Consider the following 26,550-nt stretch of genomic DNA (forward strand, 5'->3'; position numbering starts at 1 on the left):
GGCTGGCAGAAAGGCCCTTCTCCTGGATGAAGTTTGTTGCAAAACCAAGCATTATTAAGAGGCAGTGTAAGAAAAGCTATGGAAAAGCTTTTGATGTTCTGTCAGTCCGTTTTAAGTCCAGGTGGTTTTTTTTAATACTTCTTCCAGTTTCTTTTAACATCTGTGGGTGCATTTGGAAAGGAGAAGCAGCCTTCGGATGTTTATGATTGGCAGAAATCTTTAAAAGCAAAGCAAAGGTAATGTTTCAGACAAAATACAGTAATTTGTTTTCCTGGCATAGTGTCTTGGGCAGGTAAATCTTGCTTCTAGCTTACTGGAATCTTGTATTTGACTAAGTTTTAACTAAGCAGCAGATAGGCTTTCAGGGGCATCATTTCTTTTGTTTGTTTTGGACTTTGAAATGGCATGTGAGTAAGGAAGAAATGCATCAACCAGCATTGTTATTAATTCTTTTCCAAATGCATTTGTGTCTTAGTGGTAAAAAGTACAAGTAGTAGATTAAGATATAAGGTCTCTGTCATTTCTTAATTCTTGCCAAAGGTGTAAATAAATGCCTGTTAGCTAAGGGAAGCTGCACAAAGATCTTAAATTTTGCCCATGGAAACAGATGGTAAGAAAGTGGGCAAAGACATTACTTTTTTAGCCTAGTAAACTCCAGTTTCAGAAATAGTAAGTGAAAATAAGCAATGATAGCAGAAGTCTCTTTAAAAAAAGAACAAGCCCACAACCACCCACCAAACTAGTGTATCACACAGCAAGATAAAGCTATATTTCTTTTGCACGAAGGGCAAGAGAAACCAGATGAGGCAGGTTTTTATGTGGCACTTGGTGTAATACTGTTGGTTTATTATTCTCTCAGCATATTACAGAAAGGTAAAGGCAGCAAAATTATTCCTTGGGACAGAATTCAGTCCTCTTCTGCCTGCTGCACAGAGTAAGTGCCAACAGCCTGTATGCCACCACTGTGGGAGAATAGAGCAGTCATAAAACTGATTTTACTTGCCCTGTCTACCTTTACATAGCACGAAGGAGAGAGCAATGCAGGTTATGGTTGCTAGACAATCCTTTCTGGTAGCTATTTTCAACCAGCATGGCTGTATTCCTGACTATAACCAACTTGAGTAGAATAAGACAGCTGCGGACTGTTAAATTCTGCCTTAGATTAGAAAACTGAGGCTCCACATAGAGTATTGGTTTCTGGGTTTTGTTTTGTGATCCCACCTCCACTTCTTGGGCTGTCTGGTTGCTTGCAGTGAGAAGGCTGATGACCATATGTTAGTAGTTCTATGCTCCAGTAAAATGAGTCAAGCTGCTGTAATAATTCCCATGAAAGCTGTACAGCAGTGGGGGATGCAGAGAGCAGAGCCATTGGAGTTGCTCAGGTGGGTGGTGGAGAACAGCTGAATACCTGCAGGATATAAAACCTGTGTCAGAGCTGCTTCCAGGGAAACAGTGTTCCCTTTTCCAGTAAGCTGATTGAAGAGTCTTACAGACAGGAAAGCACACACACAAGGTAATGTTTTCAATTCTTAATCAAATATAATTTTTCTTCAAGTAACTGCTTTTGTAGGGGGAGCTTTAGCCAGAACCTAAGGAACACTCAAGTTAGTACCAGTCACTTGGGATACCACCCTAATTTGTTTACAAATGTTAGATGAATGTAGAAACTAACACTGGAGGAGCCGTGGTAGCTGTGAAGAGTATTAAAAGCCATGTAACACCAATCTGGTAAAGAAATGGTAAGGAAGGTCCTCACATCAGTACTCACACTAGGCTGTATTCATCTCCTGTCAGATATGGAAAAAAACAAATTAAAGGTAAATGCCAAATAATTAGATGAAAGAAGGACACATGTAGCTATGCACCCGAAAGATGGGTATTCAGAAATGCTTCATTAGTGGGGAAAAAAAATAACGAAGTCCATTAGCAAAGGAGTATCAATCATTGCTTTTTCTCATAAGAACTGAAGGCTTAATGCAATTAAACCCATTTAATGTGGTGCTTTCCAGGTACTGTTTAAACACTATGTCCTCTGCCAGTTAGTTTCACAGATTATATTGCTTTAGCAAGTGTTTGAGAGAGGTTCAAAACCAGTGTATCTTGATTGTGTCTCTAGCCATATCACCCCAAATGGGATTACAAAAGTAATTCACACTTGTATTTCAGTGCCATGAATCCATGCAGAGGATTCAGTTTGGCCTAGGGGAAAAATAAATCCATATATGCATTCGCTACAGTACTTCATGATTATACAGGTGTGGGCGGCCTCCTTTAAGGCAGCTACAATGTCTACAGAAGAGGGATCATCCAAGATACTAAATGACCCATAATTATTCTTCTGAGAGTTGAATTTGTGTTTCAGAACCCAAGAAAGGCTGACATGTTGAAAGTTTATTTCAGGTTTGTAAGATGAAATCTTCTGCTTTAGACCTTCTAAAGCATCCTAGATCAAAGCATCAAAACATAGCTTTTAGTTATCCTAGTTTTCAGAAATCTCTTCTAGTGAACTACCTGCGTTCACAGTATGTTCAACTACACCTGTTTTCATTTTGTATTAAGCTTGCTAGATTTCTTCCAGACTACATCAAAAGCTTCTGGTATTGAAAGCTTTTGATGCAGAGGGAAAAACAATTAAAAGGGCCTCAGATTTGGGAATGCAACAGTTAGACCCACCATATGCTCAGCAAGCAGGATTTTAGGATGAGCATTGAGTTTGCTGTAACAAGCCCATTCTCTTTGCTGGCTTTTGGTTAATTTCCACAGGAGCTAAGAAAATGTTACCTGGAACTGCTGGACTTCTGGAACCCTGTTCTGAGAAGGTGGGTGCAGATTTGCATGAATGGGATGGTATAATTTGCTCTTATCTTTGGTATGAGGGCACATTCTTTTCATTATAATTAATATGATTTATCACTGAGGCTTTTTCTATGTTCTTTATGGTTAAACATGCTGTTCGTGGCTATGTCTGTAATGTAAGTTTTTTTGCCAGCATCCAAGAAGACTGTCTATGTGTGGATGCTTCCTTTCTCTTGATTAAACAGTATATGTTAAAAACAAACATTAAACTTTTATGAAAGAACACTGGATCATGAGTGCTGTTTGTTTAAAAATTGTTCTTCAAAGGGGATTTTAAAAGTGCAAATTCTTAACAGTGGCAATAGAGGGCGCTATATTCTGAAGCTCCTGCATTCATAGGGTCCTTATGGCCCTACAGTAACATAATTTCTGTATCTCTTGCAAGAGCTGCTTAAAGTGGGGAAAAAGGCTTTTTAAAACTCCTGGCTCTATACTTAATCCAGAATCTTCCAGCTATTTTTTTTAAATTGGCTATCATGTTAAATTATCCATACAAACTTTTTTGTCATATTTTCACAGAAGTCCCATGTTAACTCTTTTTGCAATCATTTCACCTGAGGGAGATGGTGCTGTGTTTCACAAAAAAAATAAGTCCTGACAGCAGCCACCAAGCATGTAAAAGAATAAAGGCAAACAACAGACAGCCTGCTTTTTTGCACAGATTTATCACAGCTGTTGATTATTCTAGAAAATAATGTGTGAGAGTTTGCTTTCCAGTATGTAGATAGGCTCACCCTGCTTTATATGTAATGAAGCAAAGAAACACAAACTAGTTTGTTGCTGCTGCTCAGGGAAGGAGAGCACTTTAGAAATATTTATTTTCCCCACACAAGCTCCACACAATTCTAATGTGTTTTGTAGCAGCAATGCCTGATAAATCTTACCCATCAGTATAATCTTAAGTACTGAATTGTCAGCTCTCAGCTTGCTGTTGTGTTATACGTAGATCAGCTTTCTCTTTCTCCTTCCTTTATTCGCTACTGCAGAGGCTGACTGGTAAACTAATTACTGTAGCGCTGACATCCTTTGGCTAATAGAGTTGTAATCCAGGGATGGATTTGAATACCCTGTCTACAAGAAACTGCCTGTACCTTCATCCCTTTCTTCAGTAACCGAAGTGGCAGAGTAGCAGAGATCCCGCTACTCCAGAAAATAAAATAAACATGCATGTCTGCTGGTAAGGTATTCAGGAACATGGTACAGTATAGCTAGTGAAAAAATTAACTGCTACACAAAGGCTGCATTTTAACCTCATTCTTTAGCAAAAATAACGCCCTGCCTGCAGTAGGAGAGAAGGTGGTGGTTGGATTGCTGAACCTGGTAGCCTCATAGAGGGGAAACTGCCTGCAGCTCTTGTCTCCCCAGATCCAGCCTGGACCAAGGCTGAGTGTGTCCTCTCAGTAGGCACACACGCCACACCCCTATGTGTTTACATGTGGCCAGCCACACAGATAAACACGTACAAAAACAGAAAACAGTGCTTCTGCAAATAGAAGCAGGACCAACGCATCATCCTGTTCCTCTGTCTGGAATGAAGGTCCTCAGTGGAACACAAAGACATACATACAGCATGGGTCCCTCCAGTACGTACAGCTGTACATCTGGCAGGCAGTGGGCTTTTATCTGCAACACAGTGGCTGGATCCTGCTGCATCTGCACACTCTGTAAAAGCTGCAGCATCCTCAGAGAAATCAGCAAAAAAATTTATTTTGATACGAAAGTGATTAGCAGCACTTCAACATGCACACTCTGCACTTTGTAACACTCAAGTGTGTTTCATGCTGCTCCACAAGTGCAGATTTCAGGATGCCTCTGTCTCAGGTATTTTTAGCAACCACAGAGTAAACAGGGAAGACTTGTGATGAGGTTGTGTAAATACCATGGAAATAATTTGGCTGTAATGAAATAATGTCCACCTTAACATTGTCATCTTTGGCCAGGTTTCCTACAGAAGTGGGGTTTAAACCATCCTGGTATGTATCTTCAAACTCAGTGACCCATTCCAGGCAAGTTCAACAAGCCTCCTCCACACTGGTGGCAGGTCATTTTGGTGCAAAGCTGCAGGAGGGGCTGCAACATCAGGTCACGCTTTATTAGATGTGAGATAATCCCCTCAGGAGGAAGCCCTTTATCTTCAGTCAAAGCTCACCTCACCCTGGACACCAAAGCAATCAATCACAAAGGCAAATACATGGGAAATGAATTGTCTTTGTTAAATGACAACTGGCATCAGAACAGTAGAGCACCTCACACCTCTCAGAATAAATATTTCTGGCTGCTGCACAGCCTCAGGCCATGCGAAGGCCGCAAACTTCCTTAATGTATATGTCACAGCCTGACAGCACCTGACCAAAATCTACCATACACATCCCTTCAGGACTAAAGGGGCTGGAAGGGGCTTACAGGAGTCCAATGGAGAGGCTAGCAGCAGCCTAGGCTGGTTTGGTTCTTCCCATAGGGGAAATGGGTACTACACTGCTTTTGCAGTGCTGGTACAGTGTAGGGAGTCACGTACAGCTCCAGCCAGGCCACTGCAGTGAAGCTGCCTGAGGACTACATGGACTTCCAAAGCTACAGCCCCCTGCCAGTGAGCGTGGGGAGGGAAGGGGCCGTGACAAACCCAGCCAGGGAGAGAACACATGCCAGGAGAGCCGAGCTCAGTTCTGCAGCTTGACAAGTCTTCTGCAGAGCCTTTGGTAGCCCATGGAAATCAGCTGCCCCAGCTACAGCCCTGGTGTGAGGTGACAGCCTGAGGGGCTGCTGCTCCCAGAAGTAACCCTTCTGCAAGGCCATGGATCTCATTGTGTGCTTGCAAACTAGGTTAGTTTGAGAAGCAGTTGTATGCAAAACAAAAACTAACTGTACAGTGTCCAGGTTAATTTCTTCAATAGGGGCCAAGCTGTTGTACAGTTGCCATTCAGACCTCCCGTGCCTCTAAAATCTGGGTGATGAAAACCCCTATGTAACTAGGAAAAAAAAAGTCACAACTGACAAGACACAGAATGACAAAGCAACGCTGCCCTCCCTGTGCTCAGGGGAAATTTTACCTGCCTGCTATGGGTTAGCATCGCACCTCAGGCAGTTCTCCCCCAGCCAAAAGATCCATATGTTTTTCAAGAAATCACTAGTTCCCACAGCACAGAGAAGAAAACAAAGCAGTTGTAGAACTGAGTGATACAGACTGGAGAAGATCCCTTCTATCTTGTCCCTATCTGGCTGGACTGGCATGACTGAAAGAGAAAAAAGAACAGAAGGCAGATGGAAGAGGGGAAAAAAAAAAAAAAAAAAAGTTCCGAAATAAGGGGTAAACATTATGCCCAGAAGCAGCAGCAACTGAGAAGCAAGGTCAGACTATGGGCATACCGCCCATGCTGAACACACCCATTACATCAAAAAAGTGTCACAAGTCTTCAGCTGCAGTTTTGAATCTGGGAGGAAAAAATCCAATGCCCCAAACCTCCAGCTTAGAACACCTATCCAGGCAAGGCTCCCAGGCAGAACATCTGAGATGCTGTGAGTGAATCCATAGGGAATGGACTGAAGTCAAGACAGGAAATCCTTACAGCCAAGTTTAGCCCAAGAGTGATATGGCAGCTTGCCAGAAACTTTAATCTGCTTTTGTTTTTTAAAAAAACTGAAATAGCATACTGCTACTCTTTTCCAGCCACTATACAACTAGAAGTAAATATATAAAGAAACAGAAATGCCTACACTATTTCTTTCACATTAAGCTTTTAGTCTGTAGGAGGTAATTTCCCCCATAATTTGTAGACTGACCTGTCTACAATAGCAGAATCAGTGACAGAGACAGCTGTTAGCGAAGAATTACTTCTTTCCAGCCCTTCAAGGTACTGTTTCTTCGTCCTCCTACTTATCCTGAGGCTACAAGATCCCTCCTTATTTGACCACAACTTTTGTTCCTTATGCCTGCCCAAGGCCACTTCATAAAGTACAGGCAGCTGGGACTCCGCTACTAGAGCATCAGCTCGCTGCTGTTGACGGACTGGGGATTATTTTGGGCACGAGCTCTTTTGGCTTTCCCTGGCACGGCCCAGCCATTACGACACACTCCGCTCTCTCATCTGTGCTTTTTAGTCCCGATGTGCTTCCTGCGGGACCGCTGCGTCCCGGGCAGCGCGGAAACGCTGCCCAAGAGAACTAGAGGGAGCAAAGTTAACCCCCACAGTGGAGTTTTCCGTTATTAACGATGCATCTTTACGCACGTGCATGGCTGTCCGTCTGCAGACGCTGGCAACTGAAAGAAACGGCGTTACACCTCCCCGGCAGTTATAGATAATTCAAACGAAGCTGCCAGAGCACCGCCTTAAGGACGAATTTAAAATGATTTAAACAAAGCTGCCAGAGCACCGCCTGCGGGACAGAGCCCTGGCACCCCCAAAGGCCACATCACCAGCAGGACACCGGGGCCTGGGGCCCCGCAGCCGCCCCAACGGGGACAGGCCGGCACCCACCGGTTCGTGCAAACCCACCCCAGGAGCAGGAACCCCACGGGAGCACCGGTTGCCGTTTATTCATTTTATTTCCACCCGCAACCGCGCAGCCCCCGGCCTTCCCCAGCCCTACGGCGGCCGCGAGGGCTCCGGTGCGGCGCGTGCATGCTGGGATTTGTGGTCCCGGTGGTGCCCGGGGCGGGGTTGTGGTCTTGTTCGGTAGGGAAGCGCTCGCTCGCTGATGCAGTTTGACCCTTCTGCCGCTCCGTCACCCTCCGCCTGTTGCCGCGACACGGAGCGTCACAGCACATTCCAGCCTGCGCTCCGAGGCGTGTGCGTGGTGGGGTCCTTCCGCGGAGCCTGCCGAAAGCACTGCCTGAACAGAAACGTGAGATCCTTCGCTCGTCCTGGGCTCCCTTCCCTCAGAAACACCCCGGCGCCCGTTCTCGCATCCGCGTCTTGGTTTAGCAACGCCGCCTGGCGCTACGGCTAGGCGGGGGTCGCCGCGGAGAGACGCGGCGCCGCTCAGGCACGGCGGCGGGTCAGCCCGAGAGAAGCCGGGTGAGGGGTCAGGCCGGGAACCTGCTCCTCCCTCCCTCCCTCCCCGCCCGGACATGCCAACCCGGCAGCCGGCGGCGCAGCAGCGTGCGAGCCGCGTACGTGGGGCCGCCGCCGGGGGGGGAGGAGACGGGCGCGCGGGGACTGCGCGCTCCCCTCGCAGCGCGAGGCGGGGGCAGGCTGCGGCCGTTGAGCCCCCTTGTGGGGGCGAGGGAGGGGGGACCCGGGGTGGCGGCGCTGCGGGTACTGGGGGCGCTGAGTCTCGCTGTCGCGCAGGTTCCCCGCCCGTGTCCCGCCGCAGGATGGAGTTCGAGCTCCTGGAGAGCGACGTGCTGGAGTCGCTGGAGGACCTGGGGTAGGTGCCCGGGGCTGGTGGTGGCGGGGGGAGGGGGCCGTTGGGTGGGCCGTGGCGTCCCCGGGTGGGCGGTGTCCGCGCCGGGCAGGTCGGGCCGCAGTCGCCGCGGCCCAGGGCAGCAGCTGGAATGGTCCTTTTTCATCAGAACGGGGGGGGTGCTGCACGCGCCGCGGGGCTGGCGGCGGTGCCGGCCGCGCAGGGGAAAAGCACCGAGGCAAACAGGCGGGTTGTTCATCCTTCGCAAACGTCTCGCGTCTTCCTTCTCCGTGATTCCTGTGGTGCCATCTCATCTGTGAACCCTTTGTTCAGCAGAGCGGTCCTAGCTGAGGGTGGGAAAAGGAGAAAAAAAACCTTTCAAGAGGAGTCAAGGGAGAGGAGAATTTTTAGGCTTCATATTTAGTGTAAAATACTAGCCAAAAAAAAGTAAATGACACAGTATTTTTCCCTTTATATATATTTTTAATATGATATAACACAGGAAACTTGTTGTTTAAACCTACTACTCTGTCAGAGGTGGTAAAGGTTATATAAATATGAAAGGGACAGCAAAGAGAGCATGTCATGCTATAAGCTTTCTTATCTGTAAACTCTTGAGTGTTGAGGCTAGAGGCAGTTACAGTTTTACTGCTGCTGATTACTTGCAAACAGCTGTATTTGTTCGCAGTGGCCACATTCTCATAAATCATTTTCTTGGAGCATAATGGCTCTCGCCACAACGATTATATTTCCAGGCTAAACGGGTGATGATAGTTCCAAAGCTAGACAAATAGGCTTCTGTTTTGGCAGGTATTTCTCCAACTGAAATGTGACAAAGTTTCTGCCATGATGCACTTATCATGATCAGCTTCTTTTTTTTCTGCCATATGCGTAAAAGGGTATTACTGGCTTGAAGCAGTTGTGATTTGGGCTCATTATCTGTGTAAGTACAGAAAAAAAATGTTGCTGTTGGTTTTTGACATTCTCAAATAAAGTGAACAATGAAAACAGATCAAAAAATAAGTTGTATCAATCAGTGTTGGCAACAGTGGTTGAAAAGAAAATTTGAGGGGTAAAAGACATGGGGCTTCAACAGTATTTGTAACAACTGGGAAAACTACTGCATGTCAATAAAGGACTTCTGTTTCTGTCTGGGGAGACTGGGGTGTTTGAGGTTTTAAGCTTTGACAGTGGTTCAATGATCTTTCACAGTTCAACTTATTTTTTCTAACCAGGTACAGTAGATATTTCTTATTAGTTGTTGTTGTGTTTTTTGTTTTGTTTTTTTTTTTTTTTTAATAGCATAACACGTCAAAGAGTTATTTTTCTTTTGAGTTTGTGCTCAAATAGTGGCCTCTTCCTTTGTAAGTCAATTTGTTGAACTGTTGTAAAAGCAAACAAACTGGACATCATAATGCTACCAGAAGGGGAGTGTAGCTATAGAACACATGCCATTGGCAGGAATGGAAGGAAAAGGCTGATTGCAGTCAGGAATCTGCAAGCTGGATTACTAGCCAAATAGATGTGTAGCTGAAGTCATAGTTATCAGAGATAATACAGTCAAGATGTTGTATCTGTCAAAGAAAAAAATATAGAAAACTGACATGACCAGTGACTTAAATCCATGTCCTGCCAAAGCAAAAGGCTTGTCATCACATCCCTGCTGCTTTGATCTGTAACTGGATGTTTCTGTTCCAAGTTCCCATATGTTCCTATACACATATGTTCCTATACAGAAGGTCTGGCACGTCTGTGGGATGGGACTTAAACTTACTCTAATTAGCCTGTTGGAATTGTCTGCCCCATTGTGGTGATGTGCTAGGGATATACGACATCAGATTACAGCTTCCCATCAGCTGCTTGTAGATTAACTCCATGTTGCTCATTGAACTGCTCTGTGAGGCAGAAGTTATTTTTGAGTGTGGCTTCTTTGTTTTGGTTGGATGACCAAACACTGTATGTGTGATGTTTAACACAAGAACTAAGTGTGGAGGAAAACATGTTAGTTTGCTCTTTGAGATTCTCTTCTCTCCCCTCCCTCCCCTCCCTCCCTTCCCTCCCCTTTTTCTTTTTTTTTCTTCTAACTACCAAGGTTTGGCAAAAGTTGACTTAACTCACTGGGTTGCTGTGACATAGCGGGTGACTTTACCTGGAAGTTTGAAAGAGGTATTTCAGTTGATTGTGCTCACTCTTGGATGTCTGTTTTGAGTGTAATATATCAAAATAGTATTGCGCATTTTTTTCTTAAATACTCTGTTAAACTCTGACTTTATGCTTCTGCCTGGTTAATAAGGCAGTCTTCTCTCAATTCTTCCTCTTCCTGCTGACAGGGTATCAGCACACAGATGTCCTGAAAATGATGTCTTCTAAAACCTGATCTGCAGACTCTTTCTTACACTAGGCCTGATTTTGGCTTATTTTGTTTATGCAAAAACTAACTTTTTTTTTTTTTTTCTTGTGCCCATTTAAGAAGGTAATTTTTCAAAACAGGGTATTATTTTGCAGATCATTCTTGCAACATTTGTATCAAAGGCTTTGTTTTGCTTGGCAACCCTTTAATATATGGTGGGAAACAACAGAAAAAGATGCCCTAGTTCAGCACTAATTATTCAACATACTGTAAAGCAATATTCAAGAATGATACTTTGGATCTGCAGTTGCCCTAGATAGGTATATTGTAAGTAACATCTTCAAGAGATAGAGGCAGAGAAGTTGCAGCTGTATGTGGTAACATTCTCCAGGATGAAACCTTTGATGATGATGTTTTGTGACAGTCTCTTTGTCAGCAAGCTAATGTGCATGGAAATACTGGGTTTACTCAGATGTTTTCAATATGCTCTTTCTTACAGTTCAGGAATCTTATCGGTTTGGATATTCAGCACTGCAGATGTGACGAGGGTCTAGCTCTCAGTGTGCATACAGAATAAAATAAATCTATTGCAGGATGTCAGTCATAGCAAATGTTAATAAATTGTGCTTTTGTTTTACTTGTCAGTTACAAAGGTCCATTGTTAGATGACGGAGCGCTGGCTCAGGCAGTCTCTCGTGGAGCCAGTTCCCCTGAATTCACCAAACTCTGTGCTTGGTTGGTGTCTGAGTTACGGCTGTTCTGTAAACTAGAGGAAAATGTGCAGGCAACTAACAGTAAGTAACCATAACTCTAGCACAAACTTGTGCTTAAATGAGTGTTCTTGCATGCCATAAAGAATTGGCTGACAATTGCTAAATCAGTTGTACCAGGCAGTATCCTCTGCACACTGTCAGATTTTGGATATTTTCCACCTCATACTTGCCTAATGAACAGCCAGTAGAGGTTGAAATAATAGTGAGGATCAAACAGTCCTTCTTCTGAAATTAGTTTTTTCTTTTAATTGTTCAACCTCAGAGCTTTCTTTTTAAAGTTTTTAGATGGATTTAAGGAAACAGTGTTTTTTTCTTTTATCAGATCATGAGAATACTTTATTTCAATGCTGCTTTTTGTACTTTTGATGTAAGAGATACCTACTGTTCAAGGAAACATTCTCATGACTACAGTAATCATATTTTCTTTTTATTGTTCATTACCTTCACTCTGTGCTTACTATGTACTTTTCTCTTTGTGAAACACTCTGTGAGAAGGAGCCTGAAAATGTTTGTTTATTGTTTTGGTGAAGGAAGCAAAGCTTAGTTTTTCAAAAATGTTATTTCAGTGAACTAGTCATATTCTACAGATGAAATGGTTAAACTGGTGTGATAACCCCTACTTCTGAATATCTAGACTCTTAACTCATAATGCCTTTACAAGCTTAACTTTCAGTCTACTCAGTGGCCAAAAATTGCTGCCTTTCACCTTCTGTTCGTTTCCTTTTCCTCTGTTTTTGACACGTCCATCCTTTCTTCTTTGAGTGTATTTGACTCCCTTTCTCTGTAACAACACATCTCACCTCCTCTAGTAGTATAATGTTCCTACTGTACGTTTTGTGTAAAAATACAGTCTAGCAGTGTTCTAACACCTATTTCAAATTCTCTAAACACAGGGATAGAAACATTTTATCTGTGGTACCATCAAGCACTACCTGCACATCTTTTGTGTAACTCGAGTTTATAAATAACAGACATTTTGGGTTGAAGTCTGTTTTCAAAAGAAGAAAAACTACTAGCTCTCATTTATCACTCTTTTTTTGCATAACTTGGCTTAACAAATTAATATTTCAATAATTTCTGATGCAAATATCAGTCTATGCTTTGGCTTACAAGACTTCATTATTTTTTTAAAGGATATTGGTACAAAATAAGATCAGTTGACAAATGTGAGCTTACAGAGAAAAGCAGTCAAATATGAGAGCTCATAAACTATATCATTCATGACTTTTATCAGAACTATCTAATACATTTGTAGTGGGAACAGTTATTTGATACTTAAAATGCTCCTGTAAAATTTGTGATGTTTTTAATGGTGCTTTTCATTGTAGAAGTTGCCAGTGGCTGTCTGTTGTAGCTGGGGAAAAGTAGTCATTCAAATGTAATTTTACAGTAATGATGAATATCGTGGCTCCAAATAGGTTCTGCTGTGTCTTTGAGAAACCCAAAGAACACATTTTAATGTTAAATAGCAACTGGAGCTATTACGTATTTTTAAAAAGAGCCAATTCCTTCTAATCATAACTGGAGAAATACATATTAGCTGTAAACAAATTGTTATTCTTTTCCTTCTAAGGTCCAAACGAAGCAGAAGAATTTCAACTTGAAATGAGTGGGTTGCTGGCTGAAATGAACTGTCCATATGCATCATTAACATCAGGAGATGTGACAAAACGCCTTCATAATCAAAAGAACTGTCTCTTGCTGCTTAGTAAGTTAAAAAGGGTGCTTGCAAGCAAGTAGTTTTTTGGGCAAAAAGCAGTGTTGTTTCTTACACTTAATAAGATACTGTTTTGTTTACCACAGTGTATAAAAACAGCTACCTAAAATGATGAATTGTTTTCCCTGTAATTTACAGTGTCTGGATATACTTCTGGGCTTCATAAGTTTGCCAGTCACTCTTTAGCCAGTATAAGATGGAAAATATTCTGAGTATTAACCTTTTTCACATTCACTAGCAAAAAGCCTGCCCTGTTACTTCTCAAAAGGTACTCTGAAGAGGGAATAATTGGAAGACTTCTGACAGGATTTAGCCACTAAACTTTGTTTAGAAGGGTTATAAAAATGACCACTGGCATCAGATGCATCATCATTTTGGAGCCCCCACTATGATGACTGGCAAGGTGCAATAAAACTTGCATTTTCCTACACTCTCACAACAACTGGAATTATTGTGAAATGAGAAAATATATCAACTCCAAATTCTTCTGATTGTCTCCCTTAGTAAATAGCTTGAATGTGGCTTTCTGCTAATTGAAAATAAATTAGCTGTAGCAACAGTGTTGTCTTCCCTTTACTTTTTCGATACCTAAATTGGTTTTACTCCTGCTTAGGAAGTGTTAGAGGAGAAAAAATAGTAGTTAAATTTGGAAAAAGTGAATTACGTTGATTCACGTTAAATTTGAGAAGAAAAAAAGATTTTTACAGCTCAGATTTAGAAATTTTAATAGTAATTTTAATCTGATCTTAAATTAGTGTGTTGTTTGCTTCCTCAGGTGCTGCTGATTCTTTAACTTTTCAAAACAGAAATTTAGTTTTACCCTCAGCTGAGATGTAGGAAACAAATTGCAGACTAGGTTCTTGTGTTTGAACGTAGGAGAAAGATGAGTAGTAAAACTTGATCTGTATTTGTTTTGATAGTATGCTCAAAAATGTCAGATGAAGTGAGGTAATTATTGCATTTAAAAATTTTGTAGCTCAAACAATCTGCCCTTCAGCTTATTCTCTGTAAGCCAAGCCATTTAATGAATTTGGCCTGTCTGTGACACACAGTTTATCCCAGATGTCCTCTGTGATGTACATTTTGGTAATATAAGGCCATGTTCGGAAGCTGAACTCTGGTATCCCATCTGGCACGAATAGTATGTTTACTGTCAAATGTGGAATTAAAATAGGTGCCAAACTCCTTTTTTGTCTGCCATGATAGTTGCATAGCTTGCTTTATCTACATTAAGCTGAATTATTAGGTATCCTGTTGTATGTGAGCCATCAAACCAGATTTTTTCAGGAAAAACAGAGTAACCCTTTTCAGTGGAACACCAGGGTATTTTACATGTTGATGAAATGCAGCACAGTTTGTCAACTGGAAAATGTAGCAGTGTTGCTGGGAGAGGAAGGCACCAAATAAACATAGGTAGTTAGGATTATCTTGGTGTGCAGCATCACTAGAATACAGCATTAAGTACTGTCATCTTAAAAAAAAAAAGTATGAAAGTTTTACCTTGGTTCAGAAAAAGTCTGCAAAAAAGAATCACTATCTGGAGAACATTTATTTCTTACAGTGACAGACTTAAAAATTTCAGTCTTTATCAGAGGAGGCTGAAGGTAGCTTGAATGTAATCTCTCAGTTCTTGAAACAAAAGTCTTCTAGTTTCTTTCTCAGGAGGTCCTAATGGGGTATAAAATAATTGAAAGCTGCATATAAGAGAAATCTGTATAAAGTACTGTTGAAAGCACTTACAAGGAATTCTTCGCTGTTTTGCATATTTTAAGAATTTTATAATTTATAAGGTGTTTTGTGTCTTTAGTGGAAGACATTATAGAGATCTAGAAGAAATTCTAGAGGTCATTAAAATGCTTTGTTCTTTTTTTAATCTTTTGATCTGTCCCGATTTTATAAGTAGTAAGCTGCTTTTGTATAGCCATGGGTTTACATCCCTGCTCACAAGTCTGTCTTTATCAGTGCAGGATCTATTTTTCAATCCTTATTTTTATAAATAGTTATTTACATTAGTGTTATGGTTACTCAGTATGATTCATGATACTATTGTTAAATGTGTGTGTTTTTTCAATTCAAACTTTAAAGTTGTGACAATTGCGAGCAAAGGCTGCGTGCCAAATTTATATCATTGTAGCCTACACCTAATGCTGAAAAATTGGGTGTAGACCATGTTCAGAAATTATGTTGTTTTAATTTTCTGTTTGTTTGATAAAGGAGTTATAATTTGATGGTAGGTTCTTGCGGTTCTCATGTTGAAGAGCACTGCAGGCATTCTAGCTCTGATTTAATCAGTTACTGCCTTCCTTTTTGGAATTATTATAAACATGAATTTTCAATAGTACTTTAAAGTGAGGTTATTTTTTCACTCTGCATCTTGCCTGGGGAAGTAGAGGAGATTCATCAAACATTTTGCTTCTCTCTATTCATTTTCTTGGTCTGTTTCCTAGAGCCTCAACGAGTGCTTGCTTGTCTCACTTAAAGTGCATATCCCACTCCCTCATTCTGCTTGTTTGCGTGTTCCTAGTCTCCTGTCTTTGCTGGGCAAAGCCTGAAGGAAAAGAGTTGTGCTCTCTTGAACTCTGTGATTAATACCCGTCAGAATCATAGGGATTTTTTTGCAGGCTTTAATTGGTTGTACTAAACTTTTCCCGTTTGTGGTATTTCTGGCACTTGGCTCAGTGTTTATTAGAAATGTGAGCATTCTGTGGATACCAGAATTATAGCCCTCGCTCTTTCTAAAACAGACCATTTGCACATTTGTTGGTTGTAAGAACTTGCATTCTCACTGGTTCTGAAATAATTTGACTTGGCTATATCTAATGATGAAATATAATTTTTCTTATCCCAGCGTACCTCATCTCAGAACTGGAAGCTGCCAGAATGCTGTGTGTGAACACGCCTCCTAAAAAAGCACAGGAAGGAGGTGGCAGTGAAGTCTTTCAGGAGCTAAAAGGCATATGTATTGCTTTAGGCATGTCCAAGCCTCCAGCCAACATAACGATGTTCCAGTTCTTCAGTGGGATTGAAAAAAAAGTAAGATCCAAGGCAACAAAACTAGAATATTTATGATGTTACTGTTTCGATGGAAAATAGTTCTGCTACCAGGAAGAGATTTGCCTCTTGTGAAACTCCAGTGTTTGAATTGTGAAGGAGGGTTAACATGGTTACTGAGTATGCCAAGCACAAGGATTTTGAAAATGAATTTAAAGGCTTTTTCCACGCCAAGGCACGGGGTCAGGGACTACTGCTATCATTTCCTTAGGGGTTGAGGTATTTCTTACTCTGCTGTAGGTTTTAATGTCACCACCTGTTGCAGAAGACATGGAATATACTGAGCTTAGGCCTCAGGAAGAATATTAAGGAGAAATGTATTCCAAGAAATACACCTAAACAAATTTTTGCTGGAGCCTACTGTTTTAAAAATGTTTAGGTCGAAAGGTGTTGTAATCAAAGTCAAGTTTACACCTTTTCCCTAAGGCTTCATCCATTCTTGTGGTTCCATTTATTTTTGTTCCTTTACATGTATGTGTTCTCCGGGTTGTTGTGTTGTTTTTTTTTTTTTAGAAGTTTACTTTTGTTTGAATAATTTTTACAAAATGGAGAAATAAGTGAAATGTACTGTCCAGTGGGGGGGACAGGAAGTTTTAAGTTACATTAAGTAACTTAACTTGCAGAATAGGGGACAGCAGAACAGCAGAAGAGAACCTTTGTGAAATTTAAAGAACAGATAAGGTTACAAAGCTCCCCCGAATACTTTCAGAGAAGTGTTTTTTACTAGCCTTTTAGTTGTGTTGTACTTAAGCAAATCTGAGCAACTGAATTAGTGCTTCATTTCTTTGCGAGAAGTCAGTTTGGATTGACCTGTTTAAGGGGAGGAGGAGGAGGCTGATTTTTTCCAGCAGAAGTCCAAGGTGTAGAGTGGAAGCATTTTGTTTTCTGGTTTTGGCATTGTCATGGGTATTAAATAGTTAAATATATAAGAAATCTGTGCTTCCAAAAAGGTAGAAGATACTCATAACAATGAACAATGCTAGCAAACTTTGCTGGTGAAAATACACACTGTATTTTCACAGACTGTAAAAATACAGAATATACAAAGTAGATTAAAATCTTCTTACTTTGGGAATTCTTAAAAGAATTGTTTTACTAATTGTCTTTTATATTGTCTTGCAAAGTTAGGGGTCCTTCTTTAGGTCATGTTATATTTCATTCATATTTATATTTCACATCGTCTTAATACAACCTTTTTGATACAAGTGTGTTTTGTTTGGTTTTTTCCTAAATGAAAGAGATGGTGTGTAGAACAATCCCTTTGTATTCAAGGGGAGCTATGCCTCATGGAATGTTTATATTTTAACTGTACATCTACTCTATAGTCCCTTCTCCTAATTTTTAAATAATTATAGCCAAGACTACCAGACATATACAAATAGTTGCTTTCCAAAATAAATGTGCTTGATTCTCTGTCCCAGAGGAAACAATTTGGTATTGGAGATTGCTCTGTCATGCCTATGGCTGTCCAAGAGTCCTCTTCTGTAATCTGAATCTTGAAAAGCTGATTTTATTTTTTTTAGCCAATGCTTATATTTTTATATGTCTCCTAACAGCTGAAGGAAACCCTAGCAAAGGTTCCACCTAATCATGTTGGAAAGCCTTTATTAAAGAAACAGCTGGGACCAGCTCACTGGGTAAGTAGTTGCAGGTATGAGCGCCTGTTTCCCTTTTTCAGGTATATAAAGTATTGATCTTGATTCTGTGTGTAATGTTGCAAAATTATTTTTCTGAAGATGAGAAGACAATTTCTTGCAGTATTTTACATATATGTTTGTACAATAAATGGTTGGTAACTGGTAAGATCTTGGGCTCATGAATCTGTATGTCCAGATGTGGGCAAAAGCTTTCCAAAATAAAGGAGATTTACAGTGGTGGTGCTGACCTGCATGCTTTGTGTGGTAGCTTAAGCCTTCGTCTTCTGCCCCTTGCCGGCACTGTCTGTATGACTTGGCCTTGCTGAGATAGTGTCACATCCCCTCCTGTGGCATCTTTCCAGGTGGGTCTTCCCATCATTTCCTCCTCTCTTCCTGTCCTGTTGGGGTGGTCTGCTGCCTCCACAGTCTCTTCTCCAAGAAACAGTGAGTGTGCCGGTGGAAGCTGGGAGAGGCTTTACGACCAGGCAACAGAGGCACAATCATCTCCAGCTGGATTTTTGTCACCTGCTGTTCTAGGAGGATGGTGCCTGGGTTAGATACTGCTGCTGCACCAGCACATACCTACGGCTACTGCCGTAAGACTGAGAGTGTCTCTTGCTTCAGGTTGAAGTTCGTCTCCCAGCACCCTGCTTCCTTCAGTGTTTGTATTGTTGAGGCTGAAAGGGTGCCCCACCACTCCCACCCAGCTGGGCTTCAGTCAATACATAAATTATTTCCTCAATGGTGCATATTTCAAATGTTGCTCTGACCACTGTCTGCCACCAGGTGTGTTTCTAGTGATAGCATTTCCCCATAGGGCACTTGGTTGTCTTATCTGTATGCAGCTTGTGCTTTAATCAAGATCCTCTTACTGTACCTTACTTACTTTTAGTCCTCTATATTTGCTCTTTGTCCTTAAGCTTACTACTTTTTAAGAAGGCAAGGACACCCTTGTCCCTAGGACTTACCTGTGTCCTTGCATCTCCTTCAGCCTGTTGCATGTAGTGTTTTCTCACTTTCGCTTTTTTGTTCTGGTGGGTGTTGAGAAATGCCTCAGCAGTGTGTGCCGGTTTTATGTCCCTTCTGATAAACAGCTGTGCTGTTAGGAATGGTAGAAGGCTGAATGTGATAACAGAGCCTTTGAAGCCTTCAGGAAAATAGTGTCAGCAGGCATAGCTTGCTGTGAGCCCAGCTAACAAGGTAGATAATTGTGGGCTTAAGCCCTGCTTAATATCTCTCTGTATCTTATTCTCTTCCATCCACATAGTTTGGTCTCTTAATTAGAAACATTTTATCTATAACCTGTAGATTATGTTTGCAAATTTTTTCTTTCAGGAAAAAATTGAAGCAATTAATCAAGCCATAGTCAACGAGTACGAAGTCCGAAGAAAACTGTTAGTCAAACGCTTGGATGTCACTGTGCAGTCATTTGGCTGGTCAGATAGAGCTAAGGTACAAACAGCTTGCTGTGAAGTCCTGGTTTGGTAGTAATTCTTTATCATAAGTATATCTCAAAACTCCTTCATTGTTTCATCCTTCATGAGTAAGAAATAACCACAGGAGTTCTCTTGTTTTGGTTTAAGTTTCTGAAGAAGTTTATGACAATGTAAGATGACGAAAAAATTCTAGTTGAAACTGATTTGTTGGATGTCGAAACAGTATATAAAATGAGATAGACCGTGTGTAACTCTACAGCAAAGCCAAAACATACTGTTAAATAGGCCACTGGAAAAAATAGTAATAGATTACTGATTTGTGTTTAGAGTGCCATAATGTGAATTACTTAAGTGCTGTGTGTGTGTGTGTGTGATGGTAGAAAAGCATCTTCCTGTTGACTATCCCTTAACTTACTTTGTGCTGTCCACACTGATTAGATTTCCTTAACTCAAAGTGTGTCTGCAAGCACAACTCGACAGATGCACATGAGAAAAGCTGCTAAGGCACTACTTGTTCTTACCGCATAGACAGCATAATATTTTGTGTGCTTGTTTCGTCTCTGAACTGCGTAAATGTCTGTGACATGTAATCTCTTTTATTTGAGTATGTAATAGATATTTTGCTTTTAAAAATAATTACATGGTTTCCCTATTCCTCTATTTCATAGTGAAAAAGGAATGACAAGATTTAAAAAACAGTACATATCAGTTATGTCTAGGACTAGACCAGATCTGCTAACATGCTGTTAATTGTGCTGCTGGCAGTGTTCGAGACTGAGTTATTAGTGATAAGCTGTGACACATGAATCATCAAATGTTTTTTCTTGATAAATGATCTGTGCAAAAAGCAACTGTATTTTAATAATGAACTGTGACTTCTCCCCTTATCTGTTTCATCACCTCAGCAGGACTTCTACTGGTGTTCTATCTCTTAAACTTTGTATTCTTCAGGTTTTTTAGTAGATTATTTAAGAACGATCTCATTGTTTGGATATTTTAATAGTGACTGAAAATGAGCAAAAGTATTGATTAGGTTGCAAACCAGGGACTTCTAATTGCATTATAGCTTTGGCATCCAAATCCATGTTTGTTGGTTTTGTTTGCTTGTTTTTTCCTAGGAGAATTCTCAGATGGTTTAGAACTTGTCTAGCTACATGAAATCCTTTCACAAACAAGATTAATTGTATATATGCATTTATATCTATTGAAACACAAATTTAAATTTTCTAGGACTGTAACAATATGAAATTGTGGCTGTAATATTTCAGACATGCAATACAGTTTAATAGCAACTTTCAGCAATGCTTTAATACACTATGGTTTTTGTTTGTTTTTTAATTTGAAGACTATCAGAATACAGTAGTATAACTAAATAGTTACTTCTCCAGATAGCAGAAACACCAGTAAAAACTTTTAAAAAACCCCAAACCTAATAATAGACTATAAATTTTAAAATGTCAAGTTTCACCTAAAAGAATAATATCATAACACCAAAATACTTTGCTCAGAGCTCAGTAAAACTCTTCAGGGAAAAATATACTACTGCTCAGGTGAATACTGTTGCTTCTCCTGTCTTTAGCCAACATCAGGTATATGATGTGCATGTTTTTCTTAATTTTGAATAAAACTTGTTCCACTTGTAATAGGGAAGTAGAAGCTTTTGATTCTAAAAATGTACCACTGACTCACTTGGAAATGCTTACTTTTTATTCTCCCCAGTTCCAGTTTTCTGTCCTTAGATAGAAAATAGGATTTTAGGATTTTAAATTTTGCTTCTAAATTGTTGCCCTGTCAAGAGATTTCTTGGAAAACCTGGTTTGCCTGTCCTCACTGCTGTCATGTGGGGTCCAGACAAAAAGCAGCCCTTCTGTCTGTGTGCAGATTGCAGTATGGTTTATCCTAACTGCATCACACATTGTACTCTGTTGATAACTAAAGGTAGATGTAACTCATGTATTAACTCATGGCTGGTAGCAGAGATTTCTGCTGTGTCTGTCAGTTGAAAAACTGCTGTCATATTTGTGAGGTGTTCAAAAACACCGGTATGGTTAATGCCAAAAGGCAGTAGAGGAAGAGAGGTTGCATACAAGGCAAAGTTGGCTTTGTAGGATGTCATTTATATGATATATTATATATATATCTACCCGTGCGAGATAAAGGACTGAATGAGAACAAGCACTTGAGAACTTTAGTTCTGCCAGTGCCTCTTGATGGATTGTGATCACATTTGTGAAGAAGCTGATGGGAATGAAGGGTGTGAAAGCATTAACACAGTCTTTTTCTGCTGAAACAGTGTTGGAGATACACTGATGCTGGCCTGATTAGAATGGGTGTAGGTTAGGATGCAGGAGGAGGTCTGGAGGCTGGACACAGACATGTTTCACTCTCGGTGTCTTTTAGACATGAACAGTAATTCATATAACTATGTGGCACACTTCTATTCTGTTTATCTGAAAGTAATATGGTCTGTATGTATATACTGTTAATCTTAAAATTGCCAGATCATCAGTGTCTTGTCAGTTCAGTCAGAACAGTGTTTCCTGTATTACTTAAAGAAATTTGACAAGTGCTAGCTTTGTTGCAGTGATCCTTAGTTACAAGGTGGTTCTCACTGTTTTTATATATATTTTTTTCCTATTTGCCGTAGCATCTTGTTCTTCAGTGTTGATTTGATTGTTTTGGTGAGGTGTCCCATTGCTTTCCTTTTGCTTTAGCTGACTGGGTTTTGGTTTTCTCTCCCACAGAGTCAAACAGAAAAACTGGCTAAAGTCTACCAGCCAAAACGTGCCCTCTTATCTACTAAGTGCACTATTTCCATTGCAAATCTCTTGGCAGCTCGGCAGGATCTGTCAAAGATTATGAGAACAAGCAGTGGGTCCATCCGAGAGAAGACCGCATGTGCCATTAATAAGGTGACAAATAGCTTGTTCTGTTATAAATATTTAAGTAGTTTGAATGTAGTAATAAATCCTACTCTTTTTTTAGGATTTTAAGTGGAATTTGGAAATAAAGGATAAGAAACTTGATGTTTATGTACTCCAGATTATGCATCAGTGCATAATCCATGACCTAGTAAATGGACTGAAGTTGGACCAAGGGTTGGACTTGAGGACCTCTGAGGTCTTTTCCAACCCAGTCGATTCTGTGATTCTGTGATTATCAGAACTGCAATTTCACCTCTTTAGGTTCAGAGTGCCCCTTCTTAGGGGTGGTAAAAAAAAATTGCTGGAATATCTTTGATTACTTTCAGTGGAAATAGGCCTGCTCTGTCTTATCAGAATTACTGATGGTATTACACTCTTACCTAATTCTTGTCACTGTGTCTAAAATAACACCTACATAGGTAAAAATTTTTCTGGTCTATGTAAATTGAATGTATTAAGATCCCAAAGCAAGGATCTGACATGTTAGATTATAGCCAGTGACACAATAGGAATTATAGGAATACAATTTAGACTAAGCAATTTCCTGTGTTTCAAAAATTATGATTTTACAGGAGTAACAAGCTCACAAAAGTACATGTGCTGAACTTGAAGTTCAGTAGCTACGTACAGCAGTGTACATGGGACTTCAAAATTTGTGGATGTATATGCATGCTTTTCTCCATTTTGGGTTCCAATTGTATCTTAGGTAATATTTTAATTCATTTGGGATGGAATGGTGGTGTGCTGATTTGACCACCTTCCCTACACCCCAAATAATGTTTACACCTTCTAGTGTAGTTGGAGTGTGGGATGTAAAAGAAATTGAGAAGAGAGGTGTGACTAGCATGAGACCACATGTGTGTTTTACTAGGAATGTAATACTGCCCTGCTGCTGACCTATATCCTGTTAACTTATCTCCATTATCAATATTAAATATTTTCCAGGATAGTAGTGTAAAGTAACAAATTAACATGCTTCTGTCTAAGTTCTTCTGCTAAATCACTTTAAAACTCGAAACAATGCAAGTGTCCTGCCCCATTTTAAGTCTTGCTAAATTTTTAATGTCACAGCATCCTTAGACAGCTAAAGACCTTTTAGAGTCTTGCTCACCTCTGGTCAGCGCTGACACCTGTTTGTTGGTGTGTAAGTTTGTCTGTGTGTGCCCTTATTGAGAAATAATAATTTGCACTTGGTTTGCCAAGCCAGTGGCTTATACAGCAATTCAGAGAGCACTATTAGGAGAGAGATTGTGTTCTACTGTACTTGTGGTTGTTTGAGATTAGCAGTCTGCATGTGTATCAGTACGTTTAGCTCTTCCGTGAGGTGTTACAACTCCTCTGATAGTTCTCCCTTTCCCTTGACAGGTGCTAATGGGCAGAGTGCCTGACAGAGGAGGAAGACCCAATGAAATTGAACCACCGCCTCCTGAGATGCCACCATGGCAGAAAAGACCAGAGGCTGGTCCACAACAAGGTGGTGGCAGAGGAGGAAGAGGTGGCTATGAATCCTCATATGGAGGGCGAGGAGGTTATGACCATGGGGGTCACGACCGAGGAGGAAGAGGAGGCTATGACGCATCATATGGAGGGCGAGGAGGTCACGAACAAGGAAGCCATGATCGAGGGGGACGAGGAGGACGTGGTGGTTATGATCATGGTGGCAGAGGAGGCGGAAGAGGAAACAAGCTTCAGGGAGGTTGGACAGATGGTGGAGGTGGTGGCTACCAGGATGGCAACTACAGGGAGAGCAACTACAGAGATGCAGGTTTTCAAACAGGTGGCTACCATGGTGGCGGCGGTGGTGGTGGCTACCAAGGAGGAGGCTATGGCGGCTACCAGTCGTCTTCATATTCAGGAAGTGGCTACCAAGGGGGTGGTGGCGGTGGCTACCAGCAAGACAATAGATATCAAGATGGTGGGTCCCACAGTGACCGAGGGGGTGGGCGTGGAGGAGGGAGGGGTGGGCGTGGAGGTCGAGGTGGCCGTGGAGGTCAAGGAGGAGGCTGGGGGGGCAGAGGTGGACAAAACTTTAATCAAGGGGGGCAGTTTGAGCAGCACTTCCAGCATGGAGGTTATCAGTATAATCAATCTGGTTTTGGACAAGGAAGACACTTCACAAGCTGAGGCTGCTAAAAACTTTCGCTTCAGCAGAGCTCACATAATGGAAACCTGGTTTCAGAGGCCTGGTTTGATCACTGCTTGAATTAATACAGGTTTGTACGTGGCAGGTGGCAGCTCTTTGGGTGGGATGTTTTGCACTGAGCAAAGTACAACTTTCTATAGACCTCTCTCCCCACCCTGCCAACCTGTCCGAATCAAATGCATCATCACTACCCACTGCACTCTAAACATCAACTAATAGCCATGCTTTGTAGATGTTGGACAGGTTCCCTCTGCTCAAAACACTTTTGTTCTGAAACTACCTTCTGTGTTTGCCTTCCACTTTGATTTGGAGAAATGTCAAGACCTGTCTGGTCAAATTTGTCTATTATAGTACACCGTAGAACTGCATTTTTCCATCTAATCTTTGTTCAATTATGTTTTCTAAAACCAGTTCTGAGTATTGCTTCCTGGCCTCTCGCTTTAGTCATGAAGGTGTTACATCCGTGTGCATGCATGCACAGTGAACTGCCTCTGACAAACAGGTTTTTTGTCTTTTATATGAGCTCTACTGTGGATGCCGTGTTCGGTAGCCTTATCTCCCGCTAAACAAAGTTTTCCCACCTGCTCAACTCTGAAGACTGACTGACGCCAAAATCTGCAAAGATCATTTAAAACGAAGCTAAATTGTGAACTGAGTGTGTGTGTAGGCCTGTAGGTAGGTGTAGCAATTCAAACTGACCTGCATCCATCCAAAACAAGTTGCTCCTCCTCCAAACCTAATTTTTACTTGAAATCAGCTAGAAAAAATGACAAAATGAGATTTATTTTTATTTGCAAGTTAATACCATTGGCTCAGCAAATCTAGGGCAATTTGTTTTGGGGGTTGTATTTTTAAAGAAATGCACTACGGCCTGGAAAGACTAATTCCTGCCTGGAGAAAGCCCTTTTATTATTGCTGCAGAAAACAAAGCCTGGCTGAGTTTGATGTTCTGATTTTTTTTTTTTTCTTTACTGAAAGCCACATAATGCTTCTTGCTGGGTTTTTTGTGTACATAAACATTGTCAAGCTGTGAAAGAAAATGGCTGAAGGTGTGCTGTTGTATAAAAGGTGAGCAATAAAAGTATCTGTATGTTCCTTTTGCCTTAGTTTCTTTTCTTTCTCGATATTAAAAAGCAGTTGCTACAGTAGCTGGAAATTTGTGGGAATTTCTGTCTGCTTAATCTCTTTTACATTTGAGATCTTGTAGTCATCCCAGCCATACTGTGCGTTCTGCCCCCCGAGAAGCTGTCAGAACAGGAGCTGATGGATGGAATTGATCTTCAGTTGCTCTGAGTTTTGTTTTGTTCCTCCCCCTGAACTGGTCTCACAGCATGGTCTCTCTTTTGAGAGTCACTGTGTAAAGTTACTGTTGGGTTGTGTGAGCACCTGTCTCCCAGGTTACACTCCTGCGTGCCATGGGAACATGGTGTGCTGCTTGTGGGAACTGTGCTGATGCTCTCCAGCCTTGTTGAACGTGTAGGTTCCTGCTGCTGTGCTCAGGTCGCTGCAGCAGAGGCTGCAGATGGCAAGTGTGGCTACCTGAAGTGCCCTTGGGGCTGAATCCAGGTTGATGCAGGCAGGAGCAGTTGTTTGGATTACTGAAATAACATGAGCATTTCAGAGAATCTGCGTAGGGGTGGTATTGCTGTAATTCAAGCTAATCATGTAAATAAGCTGATAAGCACTGTTAAGAACTGATTTCCCTGTATTTCATTGCATGGTCAACCTGAAAATCTCCTGTTTGATTTATTGTGGCCAGTAGGTGCTGCTAGTGATTCACAGGTTGAAAGCAAAGGTCTCCATGAAAGGCACTTTGTCTCTTCTATTTTTTTTCATTTTTTCAAACAAATTTAATAAGCCCGATGAGGGAAAAGTTTTCCATATTGAATCCAGGTCTTTGAGGATCAGTGATACAGATCTATCTCAGCATAATACAGTTTGAATTATGAACTTCTAAAAATGAATGTTACTGCTTCACAAAGGTATTAGATGGTTTCTTACAGTGGGATGCTCCAGGGGAGATAACTCCCTTATCTTGTAATATCCTGTCATGAGCATTAGCTGGTGACTGGCTGCCCTCGTGCAAAAATTATTAGTGGGCTTTTTAAAGAATTAAGATTCCTACAACTGGGTCAGTCATGGACTGGTAAAGGTAGAGAGACTTACAGCCTTTTGCTGGATATGTAATATCTTCAAGTTGACAGCTTCTGCTTTTCTTCACACTACTCCTCACTGTGAAGAGGCTGGTGTTTTCCTTCACTGCATTAGAATGCTGCAAACTTGTTTCTAGCAAGAGGGAACCCAGAAGGTTCTTCAAGAAAGC

At 41.2% G+C, this 26,550-nt stretch overlaps 1 protein-coding gene across 2 annotated transcripts; it reads left to right on the forward strand.

Moving 5' to 3' along the window:
• The first annotated feature begins 7,674 nt into the window (after positions 1-7,674).
• On the forward strand, positions 7,675-25,322 carry FAM98A (family with sequence similarity 98 member A). 2 transcript variants are annotated; one of them, XM_082047842.1, is made up of 9 exons: positions 7,675-7,695; positions 8,142-8,220; positions 11,192-11,340; positions 12,893-13,027; positions 15,885-16,069; positions 17,644-17,724; positions 19,060-19,176; positions 21,905-22,072; positions 23,450-25,322. In XM_082047842.1, the coding sequence occupies exons 2-9, from the start codon at positions 8,168-8,170 to the stop codon at positions 24,206-24,208; spliced, it is 1,647 nt and encodes a 548-aa protein (XP_081903968.1). In that variant the 5' UTR covers positions 7,675-7,695; positions 8,142-8,167; the 3' UTR covers positions 24,209-25,322. The 2 variants fall into 2 exon arrangements, with proteins under 2 accessions (XP_081903968.1, XP_081903967.1); XM_082047841.1 differs by lacking the exon at positions 7,675-7,695 and adding an exon at positions 7,888-7,963.
• Positions 25,323-26,550: the final 1,228 nt, after the last annotated feature.

The sequence above is a fragment of the Streptopelia decaocto genome (assembly GCF_964273445.1).
Source record: "Streptopelia decaocto genome assembly, chromosome: 3".
In the NCBI taxonomy this organism is placed as follows: domain Eukaryota; kingdom Metazoa; phylum Chordata; class Aves; order Columbiformes; family Columbidae; genus Streptopelia; species Streptopelia decaocto.

What these genes read in the sequence shown, in the direction of transcription:
- FAM98A (XM_082047842.1), top strand. Translation starts at nt 8,168, where the DNA reads ATGGAGTTCGAGCTCCTGGAGAGCGACGTGCTGGAGTCGCTGGAGGAC. An exon ending in GAGTCGCTGGAGGACCTGGG is followed by an intron (nt 8,221 to 11,191) that starts GTAGGTGCCCGG and finishes TTTACTTGTCAG; the next exon opens with TTACAAAGGTCCATTGTTAG. An exon ending in TCAGTGGGATTGAAAAAAAA is followed by an intron (nt 16,070 to 17,643) that starts GTAAGATCCAAG and finishes GTCTCCTAACAG; the next exon opens with CTGAAGGAAACCCTAGCAAA.